Genomic DNA, 21,034 nt, shown 5'->3' on the forward strand with positions numbered 1-21,034 from the left:
AAAATTTACAGTGAGTCAGTGACTCGAGACTTGAGAGAGATTTTGTAGGGCTTTGGAACTTAATTTGGCGCGAACAAAGGGTAAGAGCGGTTTTCCCTCCAAGTTAAAATATTTGATTTTTTTCCGCTTTCCTCTTCTTTTTGTTCTTAATTAAATTTCTATTTCCATTTTTCATTATACTCCTAATTAATTCTTGACATACACATACCATTAAGGAAATTGGAAGCAATTCTTTTTGTCATTTGGTCCCTTTGTTTGCTTTATAATATTTTTCATTGAAAACAAATTTTACCCAAAAAATGTATTTTTTATTCTTTTTTTTTTATATTTAACTCTAGGTCATACGAAAATAAAAATAAAAAATAGATATAATATAAAATAGAAAATAATATTTAAAAAAAATAAGAAACGAAAACGTAAAAAACTTGTAAATAAAAAAATAGAGGAGTATTTTTGTAAATATAATTTTTAATATATAAATTATAAAAAAAATAATTATCTAATCTAAAAATAAATATAAATTGTATAATGTATTCAAATAAATATAAATATAAGTTATATCATGATTTATTGATTAAAAATTAAAAAAATCAAATATAATAATATTTATAAAAATTTATCCACTTTATCATTTTCTGTCTTTACAATCTTATTGACATTTCACTAAATAACATTTGTTATAATAATAAAGATAAAATTATATCAAAAATTAGATTAAAATATTTTTTAAACAAAGATATAAAATTATTAAGATAAAATTTAATAACATTTATAGATTTTTAAAATTATTTATTAATTTTTTTATAATGTGTTAAAAAATATGAATTAGTTTATCTCTATAGATGTATTTAAATAAAAAATTACAACTTTACACAACTTATTTTTAAAAAATTATTAAATAAGTTAATTAAATTAAATAAAAAAAATTATTTGAAAGACTTTTTTTATTTCACCTTTTGCACCCTGATTAACGTTTACACTTTCTTAAACCATATAATTTCTAATTAATTTTAATATAAAAAATTTCAACTTAAATTATAAATTACAAAAGAATTTTTCACACATTTTTTATAGTTCTCTATTATAAACAATATAAAATTACTCTTGTATTTGCCAATTTAATTCTATAAAATAAGTCCAGCAATGCTCGAAAATCAGAGGCACTGCTACAATACTTCACAATTTTACGTAGTTCAATTTTAGAATTTTTGATGGAATGGAGGGTCGGCCAAAGCGAGCCAACCCTGTAGAAGTGTCAACAAATTATGTCAGCCATATGTCTTGATAGCCATACAGCACCCGCCTAGCGAGGGCGGACGTGGCATATTTAGCCAACCGACCCTTTTTAATTTCTAAATTTTACGTCTAGGCCTTCTTATTCAATGCTCCACCCTTGTCTTTCGCTTCTGCAGCCGATGTGGGATCCGCAACCTTTCGGTTTCCACTTCATTTGAAAACCACTCTGTAGTGCAAATGCCGCTGCAGCCTCGATTTTTTTAAAAAAAAAAAAAATTTATATGGATGTTTAGGAGAAACATTTAATGTGATATTTCTATATTAATATATTATACGCTTATAATAATTAAATGTCACTTCACTTAGCCAAAAAACTAAGGTAAAATGAACCACAACTGGAATCATATTATCTATATTAGTGTCGTCATTCCTTCCGATCTGCAATTGCCTACTTGCATGATCAGTTTATCTCCATCACAGGTTAAAAAAATACGAAAGAGCTTAGAAGCTGAAGAGATCAGCTTGCTATGGCCAAATCCGTCATGATTTTGGTGTCCACCCAATTAGCTGATAACAATTTTACCTTTACTTCCTCCTTTTCAACCGAGTCATTGGGTTGAAACACAAATTGTTTTGCAACCAAGCAGTAGGCATATATAAGTTCAAGGAAAACCACGCTGAGACTGCTCAGCAGTAGAGCCAATTCATTCACAAGTCATGTTTAGGGGAGCAACAAAAGATAAAACACAAACAATGGCACTCCATGTTCTTCATGTAATTACCTCACCCTGAATAGAGGGCTTTCTAGAATGAGTAGGGAGCACCTTGAGGAGGATTAGATGGGGATCCGCAATGAAAAGATGAGGCGGCACGACAACTACTTCTACTCCGTGGTCTGAAAAGATGAGGCGACAACTACTTCGCAACAAAACGAGGAGGCTGCTACTTTGTGGTCTGAAATTTAAAACTCTTGAGGCTACTAACAATCCACCTTTCAAATGGAACTAACTCGTCTTTGTTTTGGGGGTCTTCTTTCTGAGTTGTCTCCTTATAATTGAGCTTTTCATCCCGAGGAAGAACAGCAATGCACCAAAAAGTGCTACACACTGCCGATAAGACTTGGCTTAAGTTGAATTGCAGAGCAAACATGCAAGTTGAGAAACAAATCGGGTATGAGATCAAACCTGCAAGAACTCCTGCCCGAGCGCAAAAAATTCTGGCTTGCCGTAACTATAGTTATAGAAATCATACAGAAGTGGAGTTGTATACGCCAGGTGGTATAGCTGAATGAAAAAGAAAAACAAAAATCAAATGTAAAATATGCTTAGATACAATAAAATTGGATGGGATTGAAAGATAGTCAAATTACAGAATTATGTACTAAAGCATTGTTGAAAGGCCAAGAATGTTTGGAATTCAGGAAGCCAGATGAAACTAACCAGTAGATAAGCACCGAAGGAACTGCCAAATACAAATAGCAAGCCGCCAAGGCCTTTTAGAACAATGGAGGCTGCTACAAAATGCCTAACCTGAAAAACATAAGTCAAATGTAGAGAACAAATCAAATTTGAAAAAGAGATGAAGATTTACCGAAGAAAATAGATATCTAAGTACACAAAACAAGAGCCTTACATCAATTATTGGTGCCCCTTCCCCAAAATTGGACTTCAAATATTTCTGGAATACAGCTAACTTGGGAGCCAATTCCTTTGCTGCAGGTCCACCATCAGTACCAAATTCATTGTACCTTTGAAGATGCACATGTCAACAGAACAACTAATAACATTACCAAACTAATTGGAGAAAAATTAAAAGCAAAAGAGCCCTTTGGTTGGGGGGGGGGGGGGGGGGGGGGGGGGGGGGGGTGTCATATCCCGTTTCACCAATGGTTATGTACATCACTCAGTGAAAAAGAAAAAGAAAACACCATGCATGGTTCAAGGGTAAACTGACACAAAAAAAAAAAAAGATAAGAAATCCTAGTTACCCTAACAACACAAAAGAATGAGAGATAGAAGTGCACAACAAACATAAACAAGAAGATGAAGAGAGCAGAGAGGCAGATGCATTAAGAAGGGAAAAGAAAATGGACCAAATACCAAACAGGATGAGCGAGTGTTTTTTTTTTTTCTTTTTTTTTTGGGAGGGAGGGGGGGAGGTTAGGGTTTAGGGTTGTTGGGGAGCTTCAAAGAGCTATTTCAGTTCTCTGCTTGTAATATTGTATAGCCATGAAACAATTTAGCAATTAAGAACACAAGTCTTGCTTCCCATGTAATAATACTAAAGATAAAACAAATATATCTGACTGGTTCAGGTGAATTAACCAATCTTCAAACAAATCCAGCTATATCTTATCAATAAATTTCCTGCACTAGAAAGAGTCTTTCAAGAACCCAATCCACGAGCAGTTGGGGGCTGGTTCCTGCAAAACATCTTGGCTTTCTTTTGGCGTCATAAAGGAAAGAATATTTGAACATCACAGCCAAAGATTTTTAATATATCCATATCCATATTTCAACCATCTATGAGAAAAAAGAAGTCCCTTCCATTACCACACAAAACCATCTTGACTGATGCATGAAAGTGGTCGTAAAATGTAGAAACTATCTGAAGCAAAACCTGAGTAAACCCATTCTGGACCAAAAAATAATACTCCCAGTCCTTCTACACAGGCAAAGCCTCAAATGGAGTTTCAACCTCTCCCTTGGCAGAGGAAACCAACCATGATATTATTTATACCCTACAACTTACAGATGAGTTACATAAGTAAGCAACCTGAACTCAACTTCTGGGTGAAAGAAAAAGAAAACCAGAAGTAGCCGACATAGATACCAATTTAGTCCTTTGAAACCATTTTCATCCTCTCTTTTCTTTATAATATTTTGCAACCAATCCAAAAGTAAAACAACTTCAACTAATGAAAACTTACTTTAAATATTAAGAGAATATTTAAAATCAAAAGACTAATACGAGAGATTAGAGTCTTTGCAGTTAATGAATATATGCCATCTAGGCCATTAGGTGGCCAACCTCAAGCAATCCATGAATCCAAGAGATACGACCACTGATGTCTTTCCATGACACCTACCAAAGTAAAAGATTTTAAGCCAGAACTATTTTGACTATGCTGCTCTTGTGCTAATAAAAAATCATCCAAATACTGAACCAAATGTGTATTATCAAGGGTCAAAGGGAGACCCGAAGACTATTGGGTAGAAGTCGGAAGTGACAGATATATGTGGAGAGGCACACTCTCCACAATATCAAGGAATATGTCCTCATCAAAAAACCATGTTGTGCACACAAGATGAAAATTTTGTACAATAAAACTCCAACATGCTTGTGTTCTCAAATTAAAGGTAGATATCTAGACAGTCAATAAAAGTGTCACCATCCTTTAACATTCCAAAGCCTCAAACCCACAATAAGGCCTCATACTCAGTAGTGAGTGATATTTAACAATATCACTTGGACAGAAAGAGCTCATGTTTAATGACAGCGTTTATTTGATATATATGACTAGGTGGGAATTGATATCCTGCAACAATTTTTTTGTGAGAAAACAACCAATAATGGGACTAGTTTATACAATATCCAAGTAATCCATTGTTTGGTCAGGATATGACAAAGCATGGGATAAGGTTGGCCCCATTGTGATTACTGGCATTAAATTTTGGTGCTAGACTTATTTTATCATCCACCTAATCCTGTGATAACAAACCCACTTTACCAATCCCATGCATTGGCTCTTGGCCAGAGACTGTTTTATTCACTCCAACATTTGATAACACATCCAGACCAAAAGAGTTATGAGCTGCCTTAATCAAAACAAAGATGGGGCAGGTGGTCTTGGAGGACTAACAACAAATTCCATCCATACTCACAAGGTCATGATGTCTCCACTATCAATTGCAAAAGGATTCCTTCTCACGTATTTGGGCTTTAATCAGAAGAATAGCATATTATGTAGAGTTATGAACTTATTAGTATGCCCAAAAGTCAGACAGCATCTACTGATTTGGCATCAATACATGCCCAAGTGATAGCTCCCCCACCCAATCCCCGGCACCCTAGTCACCCACATGCAGCATTGCCCAACATAAATTACAGTAACCAAGGTAGGCTCCCATGCCATGTTGCCATGGGCTTCGATTCTATGCCAAAAATATTAATCTATTAGATAGTGGTATCGCTCTATTTATATACCCAGGGATCACCCAGTACACAACTCGTTTTAGATCAACACACAACCTGTGACACTTTCCTTGGGCATGAGGACTAAATAAAATTGCATAACGGATTTATGTTCAAGACGACTTCAAATAATTAATTCCTCGCTAGTGAATTCACTAGTCGACTAGAAGTCCAAAGATAAAATTGCACAATTGAACTATATGTCCTTGAAGACTTTAAATTGTTAACTCCTTCCCAATGAATTTGCTAGTTCCCTTAACATCGTTTCTAAGTGACAAAGTAATACTTACTTTAGCCACTGAGACACTAGTCACCGTAAAAACGAGTGTGTATGTACTTTAGTCAGTGAGACAGATTATTATAAAAGTGAATATAGAAAAACCCATTCAAAGTGGACTTACATCCAAAACTCATGGTATAGAAACTTGAAATAAAAAAAGTCTAGCATTGTTTCAGATCCAAACCTGAACTGGTGGAGGAGGGGAGACCCGGGGGGGGGGGGCGATGTCACGTAAGATAATATTCCACAGGCACACTCACTAAAACCTTTAAATGGGATTAACAGAGGTACCAACTTTAAGCCCCCATTTACAAGGACGTGAAGATTTGTGCACTGATTAATGGATCAAAGATTCCTTAGTCCTGTAGACCAAACAGATCATGACTCCCAACAAATTGATGAATCACTATAACTACAATAACTCTTGCTAAACAACGTGGATTCAGTCCCTTGCCATAAGAAAAAACGTCTCCTTTACTTAATCCTAAAACTGAACAGTCTTCTCTTTAAAAAGGTACAGAGCAGTAGAAACTGATAAGATCACTTTCATTTCTAAATGTTGCCTATCTCTGAGCCAGAAATCTGCATGTAGGCAAGAGTTCACCATCTCTTCCAGTGGGAATAAATAAAGCATTCAAGATCATTTCACTGATCCCACTGTATAATTTTCTCCAGTTCCAACCATTCACAAACATAAAAACAATCTACTTTAATTTGCTCTTCACTATGCACCGATAAATAGTGCATTTCAGATCAATGTGCACAACAGTAAAATACATATACTTGGGAAAGTTTTAAAATGAACTGGATTAGGAAATATCCAAGATAAATATCACGGTCTTCAAAGACAGGTTTTTTTCCCTAATAGAATCAGCTTATTTTTCCCATATAATATACCCTCGTGCCATTTGTTTTCACTCCAGAACATACTTTATAGTGTAATTAATACTTTTAACTTCTAAATATAAAAACCTTGATTCAACTCAATATAAACTTGAAAGGACACCCATAATACCTTGTTACAAAAGTTATTACACAAACTCTCGTATAAAATGATTTACGGAATCTAAATAAATAACTAATTCATGCTGCAAAAGCTCACAAAATGTATTTTTTGAAAAAGGAAAATTTCAAATTGAGTTCCTTGAATTCGAGCCACATAGTTTATTATTAGCAAATTACTAAGGAACGTTGATTTGAGGTTCAGCTTGCCTAAAAATAAGTGAACCCAATCCTAATAATATAATACAGTCATGGTACAACTGGTATAATATGCTCATAGTGATAGTTTCTATAAACAATCCCCAACAGTTATATCAAATTTATCAGTAGGAATATATTCCATGCGATCAAATTTTCACAATTTCCACTTCACAGTGACTGGTCACAGTTTGTTTCAAGCTAAGCATCATTCTCCTTGCACTACTAGAAGTCAGTAAATGACCTATTGGAAGCACTCAGTGGGTTGAGGTCAATAATTGCAAAGTCCCCACGAAAATTAGTAATGCTTGTAGGAGATCTGAACCAGAAAGGGATCAAACATGTGCTAATCACCATTTGACATGTTCAAGAAGCAACTGAACCTATATCCACCCATGCGGCTTACTTTCAAAAAAGAAAAAAGTTTTAAGTGCATTTCTCATGTGTCGTTGGTGGCATCAAATTTGGACAGGCACCCATATCAAAGTTGAGATTCAGCTCACCTGAAAATAAAAGAACCCAACACTATGAAGACGAGAATGGAAGACCGGCAGTCGGATCAGGGTCAGTAAAGTCAACCATTTCGAGAACCTTATAAAATCGTTTTGACACTTCCATCAAACTCAAGTGAGACAGAGAGTTCCAAGCTACTAAATTCGAAAAAATAACACATTAAATTTGACCGTGCGACCACGTTTTCAAATGAAGAAAGGCATATGAGCCAGCACAAGCCATGCTTCCTTCAATATTTCTTCCAAAACACACCCCTTTGCCACATCAAGTCAGATTGTAAATGAGCTAAACAAACAAACTTATCTACATAAAATATTTGTCCCACATAGCAAACTTGTCAAACAATAAAGACACCTGGCTGCGGCGCAAATCTAACAAAACAACACCTCAGCCGCTCAATCCAACCCAAAACAGCCACTTGGCCTCAATTAGGAGAGCCGTTCCACATACCTTAAAACGCAAACAACGCGGATCAACGAAGGATTTTAAAAATCACACTTTATTCACTGTTCCAATGATCAGTGGCGCAAATAAAGCAAAACGAAAAACCCCGGGGCTAGAGAAAGCTAGATCTCACAGCAAATCAACAATATATAACACATCAGATCTGTATATATACATAGATACATACACACAGGTAGGGAAAAACGATCTTACATTTGCCAAGCGGAGAGGATGAATAGAGAAGCGAAGAGGACCCTTCCTAAGAACGAAAAGAATCCCATTATCTTCTTCGTTTAGAGGAGACTTTGGTTTGGGGCCTCTACGCCTTCGAACAGTGGAGCGAAGAATCAAAAATCAAAACGAAAATCAAGAATTAGATTGGAGAGAGGCCGAAGTGGGGAAGGGGAAGAAGCGTTTATTGCAGACAAGGCAATGGATTTCCTACAGAATTGCAATAAGGGCGTCGACTTTGATTTATTCGCCAAAGACCCCACCAACAGATCCTCCGGCAATAATCAGTTGCCTGGCTAGATCAAATAATTACTTGTTTAGTCAACAAAATAGCCATTTGATTGGACGCTCGTATAGTCATACTTCTTGCTAATAAGGAAATAAATAATTACCCAAAAAAGGAAATTAAATATAAAAAGTAAATATATCATCATAAATTTTTCAAAGATTGATCCTTGCGTTAGAGAAATTTTTAATTTTTTTTAAGATAAAGAATGAATAAAAAAATTACGGACATAACATTATATTAAATGTAATATTTTTTATCTTCTTAAGATAAGAATGAATAAAAAAATTAAGGACGCAACATTATATTAAATGTAATGTTAAGAGGTGTAATACAATACTTACCTTACGATTAATTGGGTGGAATTGAGAATAAGAGAATTGAAATAAGAATGAGATTCTCCTAAAAGATTATTTTATTGTTACAAATAATTGACCATTTCTTTAAAATGAGAGGAAGACTTATATCACAAAATAAATGGGAAGTCTTTTTATTCCATGGAATCGGAGAATAATACATTTTATCTTTACATTTTTTATAATTATATAGTATTATATATAACTTTGACGTCATTTATCAATCATCACTATCATTCATGTAATTTATTGAATTTTTAAGGTGATTTAAGAAATCATTAAGCAATATTTCAAATAAGCAATTTGTACGATTTAAGGATATTTTGATAATATTACAAAGGTTGAGACGAGCAGTATTAATAATTTGTCAAAATGTTCCATTTAGTGTAAATTTTCAAAGTATGTGGTTTTTAATGTATTTTTTCAAAGATTGTTGGTGGTTTAGTGTAATTCTCAAAAAATTTAAAGGTTTAAGTGAAAGCTTAAGTTGTAATAGGTCTTGGTATAATTTGTAGAAGTCATAGTGTAATATATCAAAAGTAATGGATTGAAAATAAATGGCTAAATTATAATTAACCAAAATTTGAATGGCGGAGGTGTAATTTCTTGATAACCTACAACTTCCCATGCAACTTGCACTGCGACAACCAGTGGTCGAACCCCGAGGATTTGAGCTAGGGACGAGGAATAAATTGTGAAAAGTTTGGGTTGTCAGTTTCGATTATACAAAGGAGAAGGTTTTGTCCGAAATGTTTGGGACAAAATTAACCATGTTTTATTGGTTTTGAAGATGTTTGCGAAGGGGTTTTGTTTTTGGGTACAAGAATGTTGGATTGGGATAAATAAATGGAAAATAATGCATTTTGAAAGGGTTTGGAGGCTTACCAAAAAATCGGGTCTTTATAGATAAACTAATTTGATAAGGAAAAAAATAACTTATACAGTTGCTTTTTTGCTTAAAAAAAATTAGAAGAATATGAGAGAAAAATAAATAAATAAATGAATAATACAATTATTGCATGTCGTTATGGTGAATGAATTGTTGGAGAAAACAATTGAATGTGTATTGTTTAATATATGCAACACATGAATCTATGCACACAAGTCGTAGGTACGATATGGTGCACATGAAAATAGTCATATTATTTATCTAAATTAAAAATGAATTTTCAGCAATTTAGTTAACATATTTTTATTTAAAACTTGCGTATCTGTACCTTTTTATTTTTCAAAAAAAAATATGTCAACTAGATTACAAATCCATCTTAGCATTACTCATATGAAAAATGGAAAAATTACAAAAAAAATAAAAAAAAAAAACATATTTTGAAATAATATCAAGTGTTTAAAATTCAAATATATATATATATATATATAAATCAAGACCACAAGCAATAAGTTAAAGGCTAACACCATTATAAAGATTTTTCTAATTTTTCTCCAGGCATAATCAAGGTATAAAGTATAATTAACATTAAATACATTATTGTATAGCATTATGTTAAAGTATAATTAACATAAAGACCACAAGCAATAAGTGTTTGTTTTGCATAATTAACATTAAATACGTGATTGTATAGCATTATGTTAAATGTCAAATATAAGAAGTATTTCGAATGTTTGTCATTTTTAACATATTTATTAAATTTATTTGACTTTTCTTATAAAAATTCTCACGTGACTTCTTATCTTACTTTTTATAGATAAATTTATTTATCCCACATCCAGATAAATTTATCTAATATTTTACAAATAAAGCTAAATTACCCAAGTATCCCTTGTAGAATAATTAATGTTATTAATTACATTTTTAAATTTTAAATTTATTAAGTCTTGTTTTTACAATAAAGTTGATTTTAAAATAATTTATTTATTTAAATCTTATAATTAATGTCATTTAATATATTCTTAAATTGCCATATGTTTTGACAATTTTTAAAATTTAAATGAAATTATTTCTTTTACCGATTTTTTAAATTTAAATTTCTCTCTTTATATATTTTATTATCTAATACAAATTATTTTTATCAGTTTTTTAAATTATTTTATTCAATTTTATATTTTGTTATTTATTATGAAAATATGTTTTGGTAATTTTTAATTATCTATGAGGAGAGGAATTATTGTAATTTCACTAATAATTATTTTTATTTGTTGAGTCTTTCTATAATCTATTTTTTAATATGGATTTAGAAGATAAAATATTTTTTTAATTTTATTTTTTTGACAATTCACATTAATTATAAAATACTATTTTAATCATAAATTTGTTATTGATGTTAACATACAATTTTGAATGAATTTGATAATAGGGATATTTTGATAAAAAAATATTATCTTAGTATTTATCTTATACATTTAACAAACATATGAAAAAAAATGTATAATTCTCAAAAAATTCTAAAAAATTTAACAAATGATTTAAATTTTAAAATGTTTCTCAAGTTCATCTTAACTCTTTTATATATTGGTCGAAAAATATTTAAAATTTATCTTAATATTCTCTTATCTTACTTATTTTAACAAACGTTATTTGAATAAATATTTGATAATATATAAAAATATAGTCTTAAATGTATCAGTTATTATTTTTGAAAAATTCTATTGCAAATGTGCTATAGGTGGTCTTTTGATGCCATAAGATTGATGAAACTAGTTATTTGTGTCACGTATTTTATGCAAAAAAAAATGTCATTAAAACAAATAACTTACCATAAATGTATATGTTTTTCTTTAAAATGTATATATATATATATGTTGATGTGACGATACAAAAAATAATATATGGGTTGATAAACAAGACATAAAATAACAAATTTTACTTCTTAGAGTTTCACACTCAATTGCATATTTGTAATCTAACATTTTAAATTTATATTTTTATCTTGTTGTATATGAAAATTCTAGAAAGTCCAATGGTCCTACCGACGGGGTTACTGAAATGAGGTAAAAGACGATTTTGCCCACATACCCTGCTATCTCCATTCTCTTCATATGGATTGCCTTGCTCCTACTTTGTTAATCTCTTTTACCATGGCTGCCGCATCGCCTCGTCTCGCCTCTCTACCATCGTCGCTTAGTCTCGCCTCGTTGACAGTCGCTGCATCAACTGTTGGTAAGGCGAGGCGAGGTAGCAATGGTAGAGATGCGAGTAGAGGTGTCAAAAGGGTCGGGCAGCCCGCGGGCCGCCCGACCCAGCCCGTGACGGGTCGGGCTTTGGCCCAGCCCGTTACTGTTCATACGGGTCGGGCCTGGCCCGGCCCCCATTGGGGGGCCGGGCTGGGCCAAAGAAATTGGGCCCACGGCCCGGCCCGGCCCGGCCCGTGGCCCGTTGGGCCCTTATGGGCCGGGCCCATGAGGCCCTTATGGGCCCGTAAGGCCCTTACTCATTTTTTTTTTAATTTTGTTATTATTTAGTAATTATTGATATTGGATATTAAAAAATTTAATTTCGCAATATATATAAATAATAACCATCAATTAATTTATTTAAAATTTTTAAGTTAAATTTTTTATATATTTAAATTATAAATAAACATTCTCCTTTTTATATGTACATTATTTTTCATATCAATTCACAAAAAAAATTATAAGGAATATAAATTAATGAAATAATATTTAAAACTTAAGAATTAAGATAGAAAATATTTTAAAAAGAAACAAATTAATTTTTATATATGTATATATTATGTGTATTATTTTTAAAAAAATTATTTAAAAAAAAAGAAAAAAAAGGGCCGGGCTCACCGGGCCCGGCCCGTTAGGCCCGTGGGCTAAGGGCCCGGCCCGGCCCTCTAGCCCACGGGCTGGCCCGGCCCGGCCCGGCCCAGCCCCTTTGTAGGGGGGCCGTGGGCCGGGCCGGGCTCTATCAATGATAAAAGGGCTCGGGCCCGGCCCGGCCCTTTTAGTAAAAGGGCCGGCCCGGCCCGTTTAAAAAGCCAGTGGGCCGACTCGGGCCGGACCGGGCCGGGCCGGGCCGGCCCTTTTGACACCTATAGATGCGAGGCGACGGCAGCGAGGTGCGACGACAAGACTAGGCAGCGGCCATGACAGGAAAGACAACAGAGCAAGAACGGAGGTAGTGACCTGTTTTGTAAATTTACAAAGTGAGCGAGGACAAAATCATCTTTTTATCTTTTTTTTGTAGGGGCTCGGTAGACTCGTCAGCCCCTATAAAATGACTCTGTTGTATATTGAACAAAATTATTTTGCTATTTAAAGTCAATTCGAATGTATATACAAATATTATTTATAATTCATTTTAGGTTTGACATAGACTTAAACTTTGATTATCTTCCTTAATTTTGATTTTTTTATGATTACTATGTAAAGGGGTGAAAATAAAATTTTAAAAAATTCAGAGTCAAAGTATAATTATCGAAAAAATTCCAACCATTCCAAAAAAACCCTTTATAACATTTGTTTTGCATGCCGACACAAAAAAGAATTCAACTTTTAATGGAGAAATAGATAATATTATGAAAAATATTATGCCAACAAATAATTTATATTATAAATTTATTAATTATAATCATTATAAATTTATATTATATTAATTTATAAATTTTATTTATTAAATTTAATTGTGAATATAGTATTTTTCATTTATTATCTTACAGAACCGACAAACTCACCCTAAGTTGCTGCCGTGTACGAGCTACCGTATCTGATTGGTTCGGTAGACGTGTAATGAGGAGACGGAGCATTGGCCGTCAACACGTCGTTTTCTGAAAGCGAGTGCACACCTTCCGTGTACTCTCGCAATGACGCATTCTACTACCCAGTTCAAAATTCACAAAATCGTTCTAACGCCACGTCTGGCCGGCAGAGAAAAAGAAATCGGTAAATTACACCAAGCCGCTAGAGTTTGGCCTTTTGATAGGCATACTCAATAAGTTTGGTAAATAACAGGAAGACCCCTGACATAAGTTTCCGTTTTAACTCCCATCTAAATAAATGAGTAATTTAGTCTAAGTAAAGTTAATACCTTATTTGTTTTGTCAATTATATTAAAAAGCAAATAATTCACAAATTTTGTTGCCTAATTCATCTAACCAATAAGCATTACCCAAAAAGTTATTATGTCATTATAATAAATAACAGTATCATTTTTTGATAAGTCAATTTGATTAACCAACAATGTGATTGGATATCTGAAGATAAGTATAAGTCGAGATTTGCAATTGGTTATAATCAAATTGAATTGATCAAAAAATACTAACTGAATCGAATAACATGTAATAATTGAACCGAACCAACCTATTAATTTTAACTAATCGAAATCGAATTAACTAAACCAATAATTGATAACCGATTGTAAAAAAAATCATAAATTAATACAAAAATTGATATAGAAACAAACCGATTTGCAAAAATAAAATAAATGAACAAGATCAATTCATACAGAAAAATGCAAAACCATGTACAATGAGAAATATTCGAATGAAATACATGAGAGAGATTGAGATAAAACAAATCTATTTGTGTAAATGAATGAAATACATCAAAAAATTAACCTTACTGAAAGTAAAAAAAATTGAAAAATCTTACAAAATCTTAACTTAATTGTCGATACTAACATTTGTTGATGGTTGGTCGTTGTTGGTATAGGTTGATCGTCCAACCACAAGGAAATAAAGAAATAAATAGATGAAAAAGATAACAATCGACAAAGAGAAATACGTCGGTTTGGGTATGACAAAAAGAATGATGATCAATGAAAGGAAATATAGGGGTTCACGGGTAATAAAAGATGTACGATTCAGTTCGGTTATTTTGGTATAAATAACTGAATCGAACCAAATAATTAAACTGAACTATTTCTTATGAAAAATCAAACCAAACCGATCGAATTTGTCAGTTTGATTCGGTTAGTTCAGTTCACCAGAACTTTTACTCACCCCTAGGTGTGAGCAAAATTTGATTTAATCAAAATAATCGAACTAAATCAATTGAAATTGCTATTTTAGTTTGATTTCGATTAAAGCTCGGTTTAATTTGATTTTTTTTTTTTGTAAATTTTGATTCAGTTTGGTTTTCGTATTGAAAAAAATTAAAATAATCAAACTTGTTAAAATTGTCAAACGATGTCATTTTTTGACTCAAAACTTTGGCATAATTGAAGAATATTAGAAAAACAGAAGAATCGAAGTAACCGAGACTTCCACCATCAGCCATTTAGACATTTTCATCTATAATTCAATCTGAATCTCTCGTCTCTAACCAACCTTTATAGCCTTCTTCCTTTTTACTCCGATTAGTGATCTATGATTGACCGCCTTTTTCATTATTCTTAGGGGATGTTTTTGTAACTATTCAGAAGATAATAAGTTTAGGTGTGCAAATATCAAAGTGAAGGGGATGAGTGTAATTTATCCAAAACATATATATTAAAGGCTTCCTTCGGGATTCCGGCACGCCTTTATGATTTTCTTTCCTGTTTAGTTATTATTGAAATAAAAGTCAGAACTTAGAATCCCATTATTTAAGATGATTTCCATTTTCACCCCAGAATAACTTTTAAAAAATTAGTTTAAAATCCCACAGCTTCTCGGGACAGAGCCTAAACCGCTTTGCCTTCCCTTGGCCTTTTTATACAGCTTCCCTCGTTTCAATGCGGACATATCTGTGCTGTGTCTGAATTTCTAGAGAGAGAGAGAGAGAGAGGATCGATAGATATAGAGAGAGAAAGAGCCAGACGATCTTGCCGAGCATCAATGGCTTTCGTGTCGTTCCTCGGGCGAGTCCTTTTCGTTTCTGTCTTCATACTCTCCGCTTGGCAAGAGTAAGCTTTTCTTTTCTATTATTTTCCTTTTCGTTTGTTTTTTTCACTCTTCTTCTTGTCCTTCTTCATTCTCTTTATCAGATCTGTTAATTTGTTTGTATGTGTATGCATTTTCAGTTACTTGTCCAATATATTTTAAGAGCACGGCCCTGTTTCTGAGATCTTAGGGCTTTTTTGCTGCTATCAGTAGAATGTTGTCGTCAGTGATTGTGGAGTTGGATCTGACAAGTTTGAGATTTGGCATGATAGGAGGGTGGATTTGAAGAGGATAATCTTTTGCACCTTTGATCCCGTTAATTTTTGTGAAATTTGTTTGCTTTTCGACTTTAGAAGTTATGAGCTTTTTTGGTAGAATTTCTTGTCCAGTTGTTCGTTTATTGGTAGTAGTTAGTTCTGTCGCTCTGCTTTTGTTGTTCAAGATTTTTTTTTTCGCTTTTTCTTTCAAACGGTTATAGTGAACATTCTTAATCTAGATGGTTAACAAGGAGAATGATCTACGGATAAAATTTTATATAGGAACACATCCAAATAACGTGGTGTGGTCTTGCATGAAATTTTAATTTGAAATGGTAGAATTGCAATGAGCGGCTTGATATGAAAATTCTACAAGTAGATTATGTCTGTATCATTATCGTTTAGTAAATTGTGTGCATAAGTGATGTATTCTAGTGCTCAAAGTGGGTGTTTTCTTAGTTAACTTTAAAAAAAAAAAACGTTTGTTGTCTAGTTAATAATTACTATATTATTAGCACCGTTACTTAAATTTAGTTCCTTATTTTTAGATTTGGTGTCTGAGATTTGGGGTGGAGGTGAAAGATTTAAGCAGAAATAGCGATGCAAAATTTTGACAACTGATGTTATTCTCGTTTAGTTACTATGATGTTCAAGGAATAATTAAGTTGGCAGGCGTTATCTTATGAGTGATGTGGTGTATTTGGAGAGAGCATAACTGATTTTTTAAAGTTGAATCCATGGTATTTAGACTGAAAGGCATGGTATTAGTCTTTTCGATTTTTTTGGGGGGCTGAAGATTGCATAAGTAGGGGCTTTTGTGGTGTTTTTTTTCATTTTGCAAGCTTTGAGTCTACAATGATTGCTTAAAAGTGTTAACAATTTGTGTTGAATTATTCTAGTTATTTTTAATAAATTCTGGTTATTTATTTGATTCTTGTGCTAGAGCCAATATAGTAACAATACTAGTGTGAAACCTTCACAATCAACTATGCCTTTGCCAATGCTCACTAAATTACTTTGTATACAATATATTAACTATCTTTTTTTTATTTTACACCCTCCTAATCTTACTTTCTTTTAATCATGCATTGCAGTGGGTGTTGGAAATTAGTTATATTTGCTCTATTTTATGCATTGCAGTAGTTTGCCTATATGCTAGTTTGCAAGAAATTGAAAGCATGGAGGGAGAGAAGGGAGGAAGAATCCATATGAAATTGAGTGTGGTTCCCTCGGATAGTTTGATAAGAGTGTTACATAAATAAGTTTTGTAACACGCACACAAGATCAAATCAGGGAACATAGATTAACAGTGATTTGACAATGCATATGATGTATTCGCAGGTGAATGAGGAACATAATATACTATGTGAATAATGGGATACAAAAGAGATAAACTATCTCGCTCTTCCCAAAAGCCACCAAACACTCGATCTCAACAAGTATTCTAGAATAAGTAACCAGAAGTTGAGGGGTAAAAGGGTAAATTATGTCACCTTTCGTAAGAGAAGGAAATCCTTATTTTTTTTTGGGCCCACACTTGGTGTTTTCTTTTTAAATTTTATTTTTGTGTGACAAACTGGTTTTCCATTTCCCTTTTCCAGTTACTTCCTGGAGATTGCGTGTATACGTAGCATTGCACTTGAAATGGATTATTTTATGGTTTTAAGTAATCCATGTCTGACCTTTTTTGTAGTTTGCTACGTTGCATTATAGCCACTATCCTAGTGCATTTATATTTGGAATGATTGACAACAATGGTCACAAACCTTTATCCCACTAGGTGGGGCTACATGGAGTCTAGATCTCGAACCATTATCTATCCATGGCTATATCTGTTGTATGATCATTATATCATATGCCTATTTAAGAGTTTCCCTCCAAGTTTTCTTTGGTCTTCCTCTCCATCTTTGGCATGAACAATGATCTTAAATTCTGTATTGCTTCTGCATAGTGACAAATCAATTTTGGAGTTGTGTGGTCAGTGGCTTTAGACACAGGTTTATCTTGACAGTTATTTGAACAGACTTAAGAGCTAGAAGAACCCAACATTGACCATGAAATGTGTCTCCTTTGCATGCCATGGGGCCCAAATTATACTTGGGTGGGTTCAAAACTAATCATTTTAATTTAAACTTAAATGGGTTCTGGGGGTGATTGGCAAACTAGAATCTACATAGGCGACCCGCATAGTTGGGTGGTGGTGTTGCCTCTGCAAGGCGTCTCTAAATCATGTGGCTGAGGCAAGGACAAAGGTGTCAATCTCCTATGGACTGTTGGACATTCTTGCTCTTTAACCTTCCAATGTGGGATGGGGATTGTCCAAGGCTTCCTCTCTTACAAGAATAAGAAGCTTCACACCTGCTTACAAATCTGATGAGGATTGGTTTTCTGTAACACTTTTCCAGCCCGTGAGGTAGCTGATGTAGTTTTATATGCAATGCATTTATGTTCCACACATTTTCCTGTAAAAATAAACATGGAAGAGTTTTGATACCAAAGAGAAAAAGCAGGCAGTAGAAACAAAGCAATTGATTGCGCTGTGCTAATATGGGCTTGATATTTTGAATTGTACACATATATGTAGAAGGGTTTTGGGTGGATTGAGGGGATCCTGATCCTGACCCATGCCTGATACTGGTTGCTCTTTGCATTGTGCTCCTATCCAGCCATCCCTGTCTCTCTCCTATTAGGAGGGGGTTGTGGATATTTTGAGGCAAATTGCTGTCTCACATTTTGACGAGAAAGATTTCCTTCATTCCAAAAGAAGTAACATTTAAATGACTTTCCAATTTGCCTGCAAGAAATGATTTTGATTTCAAAATTTTGACAGAAAATGTGGTGTATTTGTCCCATATTTCCCTCCATGACATTCCCTGCTTGCAGGTTTAGTGAGTTCGGAGTCGATGGTGGGCCGGCAGCTAAGTCCCTTAGACCAAAATTTGATGTTTTCTCAAGACACGTGTCTGCTCAGACTGGGCTTCAAGTGCCAGATGTTGAAGTGAGAAATGTTTTTATTTCTCTTTTATCTTCTAGTACTGTTGGAAATGAACTTATCAAATATTTATATGATGCCAACTAACAGCCAAAAGTGTGTATCACATTCACAGATCAAGTACCTAGTTGCTACTGCTGTAGCCATGAAGGGCCTTGGAAGCCTTCTTTTCATCTTTGGGAGCTCTCTTGGGGCATACCTCCTGGTCTGTAGTCTCAACTTATTTCATCCATATCTTCTGGGCCAAACGGATCAATTTTATCTTATCTGTTGAATCTTTTAGTTATTTACCGGGTTTACTCGTGCAGCTCTTACACCAGGCAATCGCTACTCCAATCTTGTACGACTTCTACAACTACGACGTTGACAGGAAAGAATTTGCTCTACTTTTCGTCAAGTTTACACAGGTCAGTCAATAGGACGGTCCTATCTATCAATTTTACCCGCTCATTTTCCGTATTCGCTATCTAACCGCACCATGCTTGTGTTTTCCTTTTCAGAGCTTGGCATTGTTGGGGGCATTGCTCTTCTTCATTGGCATGAAAAATTCGATGCCAAGGAGACTCAGGAAGAAGGCTCCCAAATCTAAAACAGTTTGAGAAAATTAAGTATGTCGTGTATCGGCGTCAGTCAATACAAATGAAAATCGTAGCGCCAACTCCTCAGCTCACAGTTTTCTTCTGTATTCGATTCTGATTTAAGGGTTTGATGTTATTGTTGTTGGGAGTCAATTGAAAATTTTGATTTGGGTTTTAGAGATGTAAAATTTGCGAAGAGAAGAGATGATGGATGTTAGCTTCCAGGTTCAGGTTTTAGTTTTAGTTTTAGTAATAGTTACAGTTGTAGTTTTACATTTGGTTTGGTGCCAGCATCTTTGTAATTCTCTCTGTTAAAACTATATTAAAAATTTTCAGAAACTTCTACAGAATGGCCTGAATGATTAGGTTCAAAAGCCATTTGTCATGTTTGCTCCTGCCGCCTGGCCAAATAGGAGCAATTTGTCATGTTTGTTCCTGCATTATTACACTGTTTGATGTCTTGGTTTGCATAATTTATTTTGAGTATAAACAAATAGGGAACAATTACATTATATATATATTTTTATAAATTTCTGAAAATTTTAGGTATGACATATTAGCATTTCAAGATTATGTTGGGCCCATGTTTAAAAAAAAACTTATTATTTTTGTTTTGGAGTTCTATCCACATTTTGAAAATACAAATATGAAAAGGTCATGGATATTGCTGATAGCTTTTTATTATTAGGGCCGTTTGATTGCATTTAGTTAGATTTTTTTTTTAATTTACATAAAAAATAAAAATTATCTTCCTAAATGATTTTTTTTTCATAAAAAGTAAGTTAACACATGTTTTAATAGTTGTATTGGTATTCAATTTTATGGGAAATATAGTGTGTTAAATAATAAAGATGAAATTTAATTTTTCGGATGTAATATTTTCTATAAAATTTTCATATTATCACACGTTTTTATATAATTTAGAAATAAAATTTTCATGGACGTTTTTATATAATTTAGAAATAAAATTTTCACGGACGAAGAAAGAAAAAAAAGTAAAAAATTATATAGTTAAATCTATCATTTTTGATTGGATAGAGAGATAGAAATATAATATATTAAAAGGTAAATTACACTTTCATTAATTTTTTGGGATAATATAAATAGTCCACTTGATATGTTTGAGACGTTGAATTATCTTAAAATTGTGAATTTGAATTTGTCTCTGTGTGAATGTCAATAATTTGTATCTATTCGAGGGGTTAGATCTTTAATTTTGACTAATAATTCACTTATTCGTTTAGCTCTCGATAAAAAATTATATGTTAATTGAAAATTTTAAGTTTTTCAAGTTAAAAAAAATAATTATCTCAGCTTTACTATACTCTTATGTTATTAATAAATTAAGATGAAATAACTATTTATTTTTTGTTCGTCTCTCTAATTTGTAAAAAAAATAACAAAAAAATAAAGAGAAAAGAAAAAGACACCATTCTTCTTTCTTTTTTTTTTTTAATTTTTGGAGAAAGATAAAGAGAAAAAGGGTAAGAGAGAAAAATAAAAATAAAAAAATTATTGGTGACCAACTGACCATCACCTTAGACGACTCAATGAACCAAATAATAATCACAAATAATAGAGATGTTAAAATCATATAGATAAATTACTTTTATTTTTTTGAAGATAGATTATAGAGATGTTGAAATTTTTAAATGTGTCAAAAAAAATCGGTTAATGCTGAGTAATATTATTATTATTATTTTATG

General features: G+C 33.0%; 2 protein-coding genes and 1 non-coding gene across 3 annotated transcripts; 1 reads left to right on the top strand and 2 right to left on the bottom strand.

Annotated features, from left to right (window-relative positions):
- Window positions 1-1,217: 1,217 nt before the first annotated feature.
- Window positions 1,218-1,347, bottom strand: LOC127812358 (U11 spliceosomal RNA). The gene has a single exon (XR_008025864.1). It is a non-coding gene; the product is annotated as a U11 spliceosomal RNA (small nuclear RNA).
- Window positions 1,348-1,897: 550 nt separating this feature from the next.
- On the bottom strand, window positions 1,898-8,257 carry LOC127811914 (uncharacterized). Its single transcript, XM_052352111.1, has 5 exons — window positions 8,081-8,257; window positions 2,869-2,983; window positions 2,676-2,765; window positions 2,421-2,519; window positions 1,898-2,342 (listed from the first exon to the last, which is right to left on the bottom strand). Exons 1-5 carry the CDS (start codon window positions 8,146-8,148, stop codon window positions 2,241-2,243), a joined length of 474 nt encoding a protein of 157 aa, XP_052208071.1. The 5' UTR covers window positions 8,149-8,257; the 3' UTR covers window positions 1,898-2,240.
- Window positions 8,258-15,333: 7,076 nt separating this feature from the next.
- On the top strand, window positions 15,334-19,801 carry LOC127812317 (uncharacterized). The gene is made up of 5 exons (XM_052352744.1): window positions 15,334-15,524; window positions 18,642-18,756; window positions 18,866-18,955; window positions 19,059-19,157; window positions 19,251-19,801. Exons 1-5 carry the CDS (start codon window positions 15,457-15,459, stop codon window positions 19,347-19,349), a joined length of 471 nt encoding a protein of 156 aa, XP_052208704.1. The 5' UTR covers window positions 15,334-15,456; the 3' UTR covers window positions 19,350-19,801.
- Window positions 19,802-21,034: the final 1,233 nt, after the last annotated feature.

This window comes from Diospyros lotus, chromosome 10 (genome assembly GCF_014633365.1).
Source record: "Diospyros lotus cultivar Yz01 chromosome 10, ASM1463336v1, whole genome shotgun sequence".
NCBI classification, from domain to species: Eukaryota; Viridiplantae; Streptophyta; class Magnoliopsida; order Ericales; family Ebenaceae; genus Diospyros; species Diospyros lotus.

Coding starts and splice junctions, on each gene's coding strand:
- LOC127812317 (XM_052352744.1), top strand. CDS start 15,457: ATGGCTTTCGTGTCGTTCCTCGGGCGAGTCCTTTTCGTTTCTGTCTTC. Junction 18,956..19,058: donor CTCTTGGGGCATACCTCCTG/GTCTGTAGTCTC, acceptor TTACTCGTGCAG/CTCTTACACCAGGCAATCGC. Junction 19,158..19,250: donor TTTTCGTCAAGTTTACACAG/GTCAGTCAATAG, acceptor TTTCCTTTTCAG/AGCTTGGCATTGTTGGGGGC.
- LOC127811914 (XM_052352111.1), bottom strand. CDS start 8,148: ATGGGATTCTTTTCGTTCTTAGGAAGGGTCCTCTTCGCTTCTCTATTC. Junction 2,766..2,868: donor AAGGGGCACCAATAATTGAT/GTAAGGCTCTTG, acceptor TATGTTTTTCAG/GTTAGGCATTTTGTAGCAGC. Junction 2,343..2,420: donor TCGGGCAGGAGTTCTTGCAG/GTTTGATCTCAT, acceptor TCTTATCGGCAG/TGTGTAGCACTTTTTGGTGC.